At 36.3% G+C, this 12308-nt stretch overlaps 1 protein-coding gene across 11 annotated transcripts in view; it reads right to left on the bottom strand.

The window, feature by feature from the left end:
• DST (dystonin) overlaps positions 1 to 12308 on the bottom strand; it is a 333471-nt gene that overhangs the window by 42513 nt on the left and 278650 nt on the right. For all 11 annotated transcript variants that reach the window (XM_087916037.1, XM_087916029.1, XM_087916044.1 and 8 more), the window contains 8 exons: positions 9808 to 9909; positions 7726 to 7899; positions 6833 to 6988; positions 4815 to 5012; positions 4152 to 4280; positions 2686 to 2856; positions 659 to 814; positions 256 to 462 (listed from right to left, as the gene is read on the bottom strand). In XM_087916037.1, the coding sequence (XP_087772163.1) occupies positions 256 to 462; positions 659 to 814; positions 2686 to 2856; positions 4152 to 4280; positions 4815 to 5012; positions 6833 to 6988; positions 7726 to 7899; positions 9808 to 9909 (1293 nt within the window). The remainder of the gene's footprint in view (positions 1 to 255; positions 463 to 658; positions 815 to 2685; positions 2857 to 4151; positions 4281 to 4814; positions 5013 to 6832; positions 6989 to 7725; positions 7900 to 9807; positions 9910 to 12308) is intronic.

Genomic DNA, 12308 nt, shown 5'->3' with positions numbered 1-12308 from the left:
ACCTTACATGCATTCATCAGACTCATGCTCAATTAACATTACATGTAGGAAACGATCCTGAATCACCCCTCCCCCTTCCCTTTCAGGCTCTTGTGGAGTTAGAATTAAAAACCTCTGCATACCCACTTAGATCTCATTTCAGATTACGAACAAGTTGAGAAAGTCAGTTAAACTTACATACATAATCCTGGGGACAAAGTGTGCGTTGATTTGAGATATAGTCATTAAAACTGAGATGGCGCACTGCCATGTTACCTGTTTGGCACGCTTCCTTGCATCATCCAAGGCTCTTCCTCTTTCTACTAAGCGCTGAACTACTTTTTCCCACCTGCTCTGGACACTAATGAGAAGATTCTTAATGAGGACCACATCCTGTTTCTGGCTGAAGTACTTCAAATGAGTTCCAGTTTTGTCTAGCTGGATAATCTGGTCACGATGAGCATTTACTTCATTGGCAAAGACCTTCCAAAGGAAAAAGGCAATAGTGAAATTTGAAAAGTATCTAGAAATATAAAGCTGCCTCACATATTGGCAGAGAAAATATATGCTATTACTTAAACCAATCTTCAGAAGCTATATGTTGATGAGCTAATTTATGTACAATTCAGCCCAATGCATTTAAGGTGGAAAGTTATGATTCTGCTCCTTTCTTTCATACCTTGTGTTCATCAATCTGAAATAGGACAGTGTCTAAAATAAGACTTGGCCGAGAAGCCATTGTCAAAGTTTGCTCAGCTTGGGTAAGCCAGTTGATAAAATCTTGTAGCGAATTGTGAAATTCCACTGCCAGGCTGAGAGCTTCTTCCAGTTTGATCTGTAAGAACATTACATAATTAACCATAGTGGAAGCTTTGCAGAATAGTAAATCATGTTGTGCTTGAATATAATTTGGAGGAGGCCCATTGCTGTTGGCTTTTCCCACTAATAATTTTTCTAAGCTAATGCTAACATGCATTTTGTTCTAAAAAGTATCTAGATAAAATATTGCAACACAATAGTTAAGCAGAAAAAGAAGGAAAAAAATAGGGATCAAGCAAAATTTAACCCCATGTGACATACCGACCTCTTAAAACAAAAAACAATATCACCATTACATGTTCAAATGTTAAGACCAAGAAGCATTTAGACAAAAATTTAGAAACACATGTTTTCTAGTTCTGATCTTATTTACACAAAAGGGACCTCGTGCTCAGTACTGTATGAAGGATGTCAAGAATGGCTCAGAAAACCATTGGATAAAGTTAACATTATAATTTAAGCCTTATAATTTGCACAGCAAATGCAAATTGTTGCAGCATGAAGATCCTCCCCCTGAGGCAATTACCAGGCTGGCTCAAAACAAAACACTGAACAAAAAGAATAACTGCCCTGCTATTCTAGAGAACCCATGTCACAAATGACAGAAGAACTTATGAACCAGAGTAACTTATCTTTAAAAACATTTCACTGATATCTTGCCCTCCAAATAAATAGTGACTCCTAGTATTCATAAAACAAAACTGCCTGTATTCACAATAGCTCCAAATTTTGGGAGCTGTGATCCCAAAATATCTTAAAAGCACTTTGTGAAGGAAGGTTTATCTATATCGTAAGTGACAACACATGCAAAGAAGTGAAAGAGGGACCTCCCAGACATGACCAAATGCTTATAGCTAAAAGGGGCATTACTGAGCCAGTCTGTTAATTTCTAATACACTAGTCCTCAATTTACAACCATTTGTTTAGTGCCCATTGAAAGTTACAGCAGCACTGAAAGAAATGACTCATGACCATTTTTCACACTTACAACTGTCACAGCATCCTCATGATAACTTGATTAAAATGCGGATGCTTGGCAATCGGTTCATATCTATGACAATTGTGGTGTCCTGGGTCATGTGTTCAACTTTTGCGACCTTAAGATAAGCAAATCAATGGGGAAGCCAAATTCACTTTGCAACCATGTTACTAACTTAAGAACTGCAGTGATTCACTTAACAATGATTGCAAGAAAGGTCGTAAAATGGGTAAAAACTCACTTAACAACTATTTCCCTTAACAGAAATTTTGGGATCAATTGTGGCCATAAGTCGAGGACTACATGCATATGAATAAATAAGTAAATAAATAAATAAACAAACAAACCCATCCATCCATCCAAAAGCTTTTCTCCCTCCAAATCTCTTGGTTTATTCATTCATTCACTTCTGCCTTTTATATTTGTATTTCTATGGCTTCCAGATGAAACATATAGTCCAAATCAGATTAAACTGTTTAACTGAGAAGTAAATCATGTTTACTTCTATGAAAGCATATGTTTATCAGTAAGTTGCTCCGGACTCCCTAGACGCAACATGGTCTCTTCGCTTAACACTCTGAAGAACTGTTATATTCACAGTATCAACAATGCTCTTAAAGCGTACTGTGTATTTCCAAATGGTAAAATGATGGATTAGGGAACTGTTGCCTATGATTCTATAGATTCTAAAAAGATGTTTTTGTTTTAGAGACACTGGACTACTCCTTACAGTTTACTGATACAGTTTTTCTTATGGGCATGGATGTTTGGCATTATTTACTATACAGACTACATGGTTCCATTAACTCTTGCTAAAGAACCTCAAAACTCTCCTACACTGAAAATAATCTAACATTTAAGCTTCCTAAATGCGCAGACAAATTTATCACATTCCTTCTATAACATACTTTTCTTTCATTAAGTTTGGTCTCTACTGATTCCCATTTTTCTTTAAGATTATTTATATCATGCTCAACATTAGTTTCCATAGACTCTGGGCATCTTGCAAGCATCTGTAGGCCCTTCTGCATCAGACATCTGTATGTTTCCTCCTTAGCTTCAAAGGTAGCACAAAGTTCCTAGACAGAAAGCGAGAATAGGCCACATCATTTACAATCAATGTTGATTCTAAATTATTAACCTCTAAAGCAGTTGTAGGGACTATGGGCTCAAGTTTTGTGGGGGGGAAGGTTGTGTGAGTTACGAAAAACACATTGTGGATAATATGAAACAGTCACCAGATGTTTATAGGAATGTGTCCATAATAGCATACAGAATTGTGTGCATTCTTTGGTCAAAATGAATCAACAATTTAAAAAATGTTAGTCAAATGAATGAGTTTCCTAAGTTTTTATAGGCATTCTATTTGTCGTGTACTTTGAATAAATATTTAAGCAAATATTTTAATGTTATCTGTTAACTCATGTTCAAAGTTATTTTGCACAACTAGCCTTGAAGAATTCTGGGATCATGTGAGATCAAAGATAATTCCATCTGTGGAGTCTTCAATCCATAAGAAAAAATAGGCATATTCCAAATTCAGAAAAACTTTATTATTTAGTGATTTTTTTTTCCTAGAATAAAAATGCCTTTAACTTTAGCAAAGCATTTCTGTGACTTCTTGGACGAGAAGTGATATGTCTTCAAAGAAAAACCAGAAAAGCCCAGTTGCCTCTTGAAAAAGCACCTTTGGGACATTTCTGCAACTGCAAAATAACCCAGGAAAATCTGATTTATTACTCAGATGCAAAGAAAGACATTAAAGAAAAAGTCTACCCAAGAGGGAGGCATTCTCAATCACATCTTTGCATTTCAGACCTAGACTGGAATTTTGGCAAGGCTTACCAAACCACTAACTGTAAGTTATGAATATGCAAGTAAAATTGGACCTGGGTATGTTATGTTCCAAGTCCTGGAGATAGGCATATTTTAATGAGCCTTCAACTCACTGAAAATAAAGTAATACAACTGTGCTGTCTGGACACAGAAAAAAAAAAGATTCTGTCTTTAAACACTGGCAATTGGAGTTGGATGAATCAAGAAATAATAAATGGACAATAAAGTTGAGAGATTAAGACACATAATAGTAAGTTCTCTGTTTGGAGAACTTGGAGATAATTAACAGTTTGGTATTAGGACAAGTGGAAGAATATAAATTATATATACAACTTTATAGCAGCTAACCAGAGATCCCATATTTCCTTAAAATTGTTTTTGTCTCTAAATTAATGTGAAGATTGTTCACTTATGGTAATTTACTAAATTAATGCCTTTAGCGTTATTTTCTTGTGCAGAATTTGCAAATTTTTCATTCCAAACAGCCACAAAGCGTTAGTTTCCAAATTTGGGCCATCTGCACTACTAAGATCCTTACCATATGGGTATTAAGCTGCTCTCTTGCAGTCTCTGGTAAGCCACCAACAGGCTTTGATGCCAAAAGGTGACGCTCAGTTTCTGTCAGCCATTGTTGTAAGTCTTCAATATCACCATGGAAACCCTGGGCCTAAACAAAATGTCATCATAACATATTTCATTACACAGGCGTGCTGTATCAGCTAAGACACTGCAAAAGTTGAACATAGTAAATCACAGGTTTTTTAAAAGCCTACAAACCTAAAAGAAAATGCAGTTAAATTAAGAATTCCCTAAACAAAACAAACATGTTAAATTTAATTTTAAAAAATTATACATATAGTGAAATGTTGAGTGAGAAGAAAAAAATGAAAAAAAACCTAAGTAATCTTATACCAATTATGTAAAATGTATTTATGATAATGGATTTACACTTCAAATCCCAATTTATGACTGGGAATTTTCACTTGGAAGCTAAAAATATATACAGAACAATCTGTCCAGTTTAAGATTTTAACTGAGTATTTCAAGCTATTAGTAATTTATAAAAAAGTATTTTCTCATGTTTTTCTATTGCAGAGATAGCAAAGTGCGAGGAGAATTTTAAAGTGCCTACTTTTGGCTTCAATAGACCCAAATTTAACTCAGTAACACCTGGATGATCTTTTACACTTCTCATACACACCTGGATCAAAGCACTGTCCAGCTGCTGCTTCCTTTTTTCTGTTTTTTCCAAGACATTTTGCCATCGTTGATTCAGAAGCTCAAGTTTGCTTTGCAGATTACTAGCTTCCTCTACAGCACTTGATTGAATCAGATCATTTCCCGCTTTTTTAACTGTTTCCACAGTAGACTGGTGAGCCAAGACATCATTTTGCAAAATCTGAAGGAGCAAAAACATGTAATTCCTTTCTGGGGTTTTTTTTAATCACTCATTTCATTCAGTTACCCTCTGTAATTTCATCATTTCAATAAAGCCTAACTGGAAATATTTAGAAATAGTACAAATTAGAAGGTTCATATAATTGAGCATATTCCTTTGAGATATAAAAGATATCCACTTTGAATAACAACGCTTACTTATTTGGGATATTCTAGAGCAGATGGAGAATTCTGGGAGTTTGAAGTCCACACGTCTTAAAGTTACCAAAGTTGAAAAACACTGCTCTAGAGTCAATAGCAATAGCACTTAGACTTATATACCACTTCATAGTGCTTTACAGCCCCTTCTCTATGAAGTTTTACAGGGTCAGAATATTGCCACCAACAATCTGGGTCCTCATTTTACTGACTTGGAAGTATGGATGACTGAGTCAACCTTGAGCTGGTCAGAATTGAACTCCTGCTTATGGGCAAAATTAGCCTGCAATACTGCATTCTAATCACTGCACCATCATGATTCTGTCAAATCAGCATATGTCTTATTGATTCATTTAATGTACCTCAAGTACAGACCATATTGTTTATATTGTGGTTATTGATATGGGGGTGAGATGTGAGGGTTCCTCTCATAAATACAAGCTAAAATTCTCAAATTCCAAAGATTATTTATTATTATTTGTTTTATTTATATATGACTTTTAACCCTATGAGTTTGAGATGAGGGGATGGGGAGGGAGAGACTGTTTTTAATGGAAAAAAAGTATAATAGAAAAAAGTGAGCCTTTTGGTAATCATAGAGCAGGGGTGTCAAACTTGCGTTGTCATGGCGTTGTCTGTGACATATCGGGACTTTTTTCCCCTTTGCTAAACCGGGCGTGGCCGGAGCCAACACATGATGCATTCGGCCCACAAGCCGTGAGTTTGACACCCGTCACAGAGCAAGAGATAACTTTGTAATCACACATATTTGCTGAAGAGAAAATTGGAAGCTTTCTCCTATTTCTTTTTATTTTTTCTCAGTGCATTTTTTTTCCTTCTAAGGTTTTAAAACTCAAAAAAGCGCATTCACTGTGCCCACTTGTTCAGATCATCCCTATATAAATGTATTTAAAATTATAGTTTGTCTTGATGTTACTTGTATACAGCATTTAATTTAATGCGCATTTTATTTGTTTGGACATTATTTTTTGAAAGCGGAACATAAAGCATGCCATGTGTAATTATTGTGTAACCAGCAGGAAATCAGATACCTGTTCCAAAAGCATAGCAGCAAGTTAGAGTCACCTAACCTACAACCTGAATAGGAGGAAAGTATCTTTCCTGCACACAAGCAGAAAAATCTTTTGTAATGTGACTGTGTTTGGTATGTTTATTATTTTATATATTTTTGCTGCATGCCACCCAGAGTCATTTCTTGGGTGGCTATATGAATTTGATAGATAAATAAAATAAAGTAGGCAAAACAAGAGAGACATGACTCAAGAAAATAGGCATGTAGGCATCAGTGCTAAGAAAAGGGGCTTGGGAGTCAGTCTTCAGTTAGGAAACAAAATTTTCAAGCCTTGGACCTGAGTTCCTGAATATGTGTTCCTTCCGATTTCCTGACTGATTGTGGACTTCTATCATTTGTCTGTACAGAAGTTTGGCTTCTGAAATATGCTTGCTTTTTCCTGAGTCCTGCATTAATGCACTCTGTTGAGATTTGAGCTCCTATAAAGACCTTTTTTCAAAATCTGACCTATTTTAACTGTTAATATGGAGCAGTTATTTCCATTCAGTAATCTTATCTAACAATGAAGCCCAGAAATACCAGTTACGTACATGATGTTTGGCCAGCTCAATTTCAATAGCTTTGGGGTCACCTCCCACTGGCCTCTGTTCATTCAGCAGGTCTTCAGTGTGTGTCAGCCATGTCAGCAATTCATCCAGAGCATGCTGGAACTGCCCCAAAGCCAATAAAGCACCTTCCAGTTTATGCTGTTCAAAAACAAGAATATAAAAAATTGAAATCATGCTAAATCTCCAATCATCTCAAAGTGTGTGGGAAATTCATATGAACGCCTATAAGTGCCATCCAAAAATTATTTTACATATAAACTATAATCTGAAAACCAGATTAGAGAAGAACATTTAAAGTTAGTAACATATTTTATTGTGATTATTTAATAATTCTTGAGTGGCTTGCATTTGTCTCATTTACTTCATGAGAGATTAATGTAAAAGTCTGTGACTTTACAATTTCATGATAACATCGAAGTCCAAGAACATGCTCTTGTTGCAGTATCTTGGTTTCTCATTTTTAAAAATGATATTACTAAAACATAATAGGTAATATAACATGATTTAGAGTACAAAACATAGCTTTTTAAACAATTTGATCATAAGGAGGGGAAAAGGAATTAGGAAAAAGAAAACTAGCAAGAAATCTATTACTATTAATCTGGTGGGAAACATAGCAAGCTCAGAAACTTGCTGGGGACATTAATGTTTGTTGTGCCATTTTCTTTTCAACTTGTTATATCTTGTTTAAAAATTCTCAAAAGAAATAGAATGACCAAGCATATATCTGATCAATATTTAATACACATAATTAATTAGACACCATTATGTATTAATTACAACAAATGATATGCTTGCACTTGAAATTCAGAGATTTTAATGCCTTCAGTTCAGTGCTGCTATGTAGAGTAAGCTTTTAGCCAAACCCAATTTACCTGGCGGCTAACGATTTTATCCTCTAGACATTCCCATAATAGCTTGAGTTCAGACAAAGGATCTTGAACAGTATGCTTCTCACTTTCCTCTGTGACTTTTTTCAACAACAGTTCGGCCTGATGGTTCAGTCGTTCCATTTCTATCTGTTGTTGGTAGGCTTCTTTTTTAAATTGCTGTAGAAATTCAAGGACACAAAATATCAAAGGGGAATACCACCTTGACCTTACTAGTTTATTGTGAAAATTAGTGTCAGTCTTCCCCTGAACAGGTTTCTGTTTAAGGAAAACTATTTTTTTTTTTAGCAAAAAGCACAAAGGAACCCAATGTCTCTAAAAAAAATTACTATAAAATGCTGAAGATCTTTTCTTCTTCCTAGGGGAAGCCTGTTTTGAATGAAAGACCTTTTTGGGAACAGGATGCAATCCACAGAACTTTCTAACTTACTATTCTTCATAAATTAGACAACTAAAGCACACTTTCCCCCCTGAAATATAAATGGACAGCATACTTCATCATTTTTATGTCCGAAATATTTCACACTCAATTTATTAGTCTATAAAACAGGAAGTCTTTCAAAGCTTCCTCAAAACGAAGGTAATGTTGATAGAGCTCTGCACTGGAAGTGACTGAACCAAATTACACCTGGTGCAGAGATTACTCCATCCCCAGAAGAAATTAACTGAAGAGAAAGGAACCACAGTAATATATCTATCATACACAAGGGTGTTATCCTCATCTGTGACTGAACAGTTAGGATTCCTGGGTAACTTACAACGCAAAGCTTTGACAAGTCCAAAACTCTGCAACTCTTTACCTTCTTTCTGTCTGGAATAGAATCAGAGTAGATGGCTACCATGTGGACATATTCACTGTATTCTTTTTTTTTTAAAAAAAAAATCTCTTCCTATTTTTTAAAACTGAGGCCTATGACAGGAGGAAGTAAAATAAATCAGATAATTTTTTTCTAGATGCATAGTTGTGGAGGAGAATAACACACAGCCTACTTTTTGTATTGCATTTCAACTTTTAGGGATTTCTGATCCATTACATTCCCATTTTATTGAAAGCCATTGCTTCAAAGCTCTAAAGTCCTTTTGAATAAACCTTACTAGACCAAACTTAAGAACAGATACATATCATATAACACAATTTGATCTAGGCATACAGGGGGAGGAGGGAAGGCAATTTTTCCGAAGACCCCCATGAGAAGGATCCCATTGGGTACTGCTTTCTCTTCTAACAAAGCTTATGATACCGTGGACTTCTCCCATCCCTCCCCACCCCAATCCCTTTGACAAGCATTAAAAAAATTGACTTGGTTTCTGTGGCTCCAGCTTTCTCTCTAGTAAAGATATTGTGCATCTGGGTGAGTTATGCAGTGATTACAAAACAGTGAAGCAGAGACACGCAGAAATGTTTCACATGCTACTAAACCAGGATGATGTATCGCTATGATTGCCTGATTCAATCCCTAATGATTTCTTAATCCTTGCTTTCAATTCTAATAGAAATGTTGGAATCCTAAATTTTCAGTGTCAAACTATTGTAAAAGCATACTTTGGCTGATGGTTTCCTGTTTATTTTTACAACTTGTCTACCTCATCTTTGCACACGCAAAAACTAGAGTTACAGTGGATCATCTAGTCTAAAACAGTGCTGCAAAACAGGATATCCCACATAATCTTTGCTTCCTGTGTAAAATGCACAATTAAGTATCCAGGTATTATGAAGAGAATGAGTCATCTTTTCATTCTAAGCCATCTTTTGGAATTCACTGGGGTAGAAAGGCTAGAAAGGGAATGAATTCTGAAAATTTAAGAATAATCCATGGTATCCAAAACTAAGGAGCTTGCCCATACTTTAAAGGGGAAAAAGAGTGCTTAAGAAAACAAGGCAGTCAGAAAAAATAACCTTGTTTATTAAAAATACCCCTCACAATTATCTTTTGCAAAAAAGAAAGAAATTCATTTTATGTCATACTTACAAGACAGGAAGTAATTCAATTTATATACCATACAAAGAAGTTGGAAAACACTATCCCCTCACAAAAAAAAATTAAAAGAGAAAGTTAAATTTTATACCTTCAGCTCTTCTGTTTGCTGTTTTACTGTTTCTAGGTCTGTTCCAACTGGTGACATTGAAGTCAATTTACTACCAGCAATATCCACCCAGTCAAACATAGCCTGTTAAAATAATACAATTAAAATAACAGGGCAAATAATGATGTAGCATATTAACAATGAACTAAATATACAGGGAATATTCTTTGTTATATGAGAAGAACTGCAAGAATGTATACATTTATACATCAGGTCATGAGAGTTGGGGTGTATGTGTGTGTGTGTGAGAGAGAGAGAGGGTGGGGGGAGGGAGAGAGAGAGAAAATAGGCAAGATACAAGTCCTGCTTCTATTGTGTGTGTGTTTGGGACAGCATCATGATGGTGCATCTGCCATTCTGCATCTGCCACAAGTGCCAATATATCTCTATGTAACTACAATAAAGATGTCCTCAGTCAACTCTAAGAACTTGTCGATATGGAATCTTACAGCTAGAGATGCCACAGACTTGACATTGATGCAGTCCTTCTCAACACCAAAAACGTAGTGAGGCTTCCTTTAAGGTCGGGAAGCTATGTCATTAACTTTCAGCTCAGTTCTAACTCCACAGGAAATGCCAGGAAAGCAGTTTAGCAGCATTTTCTTTGGAGCTGCAATGATGGGTAACTTCCCACTAGTGGAAGCTTCTTCCTGGTTGAAGTAAAGGTGCCATTAGATTTAGACTATTTCCCTACAGCCTGGAGGGGTGAGCTTTGCAGCTTTTGCCCTTTATGCTGGGAAAAAAATGCTGCCCAGAAGTGAAGACGGGGATGGGGCATGGACACAAGCCCATTTTCCCATCCTTTAATTTTTATTTCTCAAAGAGGACACTGTGCTTATCTCTGGGAGATGCTGCTCCAGAGAATGGGGGCTGCTCCAGAGAAGGAACATTTCCTCAGCCCTAAAAGATGACAACATGTAATAGAAGAAACTGACTTCAAATCAGTACTTGGTAGACTAATCACTTAGTCTACTAAGCTTAATGGGACCTGTTTAGATAATGAGTACGAGATTGCCATTTAAGCAAAATACTTCTAACTATTGGAAAATTTTTGGTATAGATAATATGCATTATCTGTCATAGATGGATAATGTCTATGAGCCAAAGTGGTGAAGCAGAGATTTCATTTGGAATTGTAAATGACCCAATTATGTTAAAATGTATAATGTGCTGAACAGGGTAATATTTAGTAAGATCAATGAGGTAATACAATAGGATTTTATAACATGTGAGATGATGTTCACTGAGTGAAATCCAACCTTCTAACATTATAGACGTCACAAATAACTATGAATAGTTTGAACTTAAATCAAATGAAATTTGTTCAAATCCACACAAATCCGCACTATAAAAAATTGCAGAAGAAAAACAATTTTGAACTACTGAAGAGATTTTATAGATTTATTGATATATTAAAGGGGGCATTTAATATGGAAATGTACAGCAAAGAGGCTGACAAAAGATTTAATGTTTAATCTTTTTCCATAATTTAACCACTTATACTTTTCAAAGACTTTGCTTGAAAAATCTACAGATAAATCAAATGTCAGGGTACCTGAACTCTGATGGTAACTGAATAAATAGAGATAGTTCTCAACTTATGACCATTAGTTTGATAATTCAAAGTTACATCAGCGTCAGAATTTGTGACTTACATCCATTTGGACACTTGGCAACTGGCTCGCATTTACAATGGTTGCAGTGTCTGGTGGTCATGTGATCACAAGTTACAACTTTCCCAGCCACTTTCTGACCAGCAAAATCAATTGGCGAAACCTAATTTACTTAATGATGGTGGTGATTCACGTAATGACCCTGATAAAAGTGGTCATAAAATCAGGCCAAGTCATGTGATGTTGCTTAACTATCACAATGCTTAGCAACAGAAACTCCAGAACTAGTTGTGGATGTTGGCTGAAGACTACCTGTATACACTTTCAGTAGAGTATCTCTTGATCTACTACAGGTAATCCTTGACTTATAACCATTCATTCAGTGACTGTTTGAAATTGATGTTGCTGGGGGGGAAGGGTTACGACCTGTGCCTGAAATTATGGCCATTGCAGCGCCCCAGCATGATCAAAATTTCGGCACTTTGTAGCCCACGCACACTTATACTACTGAGATGCTTCCACTCCTCCCACCCACCTGTCTCCCCCACATCTCTGTTCTTTTGGTTGCCCTACACATTACCTTGTGGGGCCACAAGCAGTCGCAGAACCATATATTCCCTGGCTGCCTGCCAAAACCCAGGAAGTCTCAGTAAGTGCCAGCAAATATTTATTTGCCCAGCTGCCTTCTCTTCCAAGCCCCATGTGGTTCCAGTCTGCCCCAGCAAGCAAGCCAGCGAGCATTTCTTCATTTCCCATCAAACAGTAGTGAGCATTCCTTCGTCCAGCTGCCTTCTATCCCAGTTCCCTTTTCACCTTTTGCGCCTAGTGCCTCACTGCCTTTGTTGTCTCTTTTGGGACCCTACTTCTCTG

The sequence above is a fragment of the Pseudonaja textilis genome, chromosome 1, assembly GCF_049901715.1.
Source record: "Pseudonaja textilis isolate UNSWEBS1 chromosome 1, rPseTex1.2, whole genome shotgun sequence".
NCBI lineage: Eukaryota > Metazoa > Chordata > Lepidosauria > Squamata > Elapidae > Pseudonaja > Pseudonaja textilis.
The sequence above is the reverse complement of the archived record's forward strand: the minus strand, read 5'-3'. Positions and strand labels throughout refer to the sequence as shown.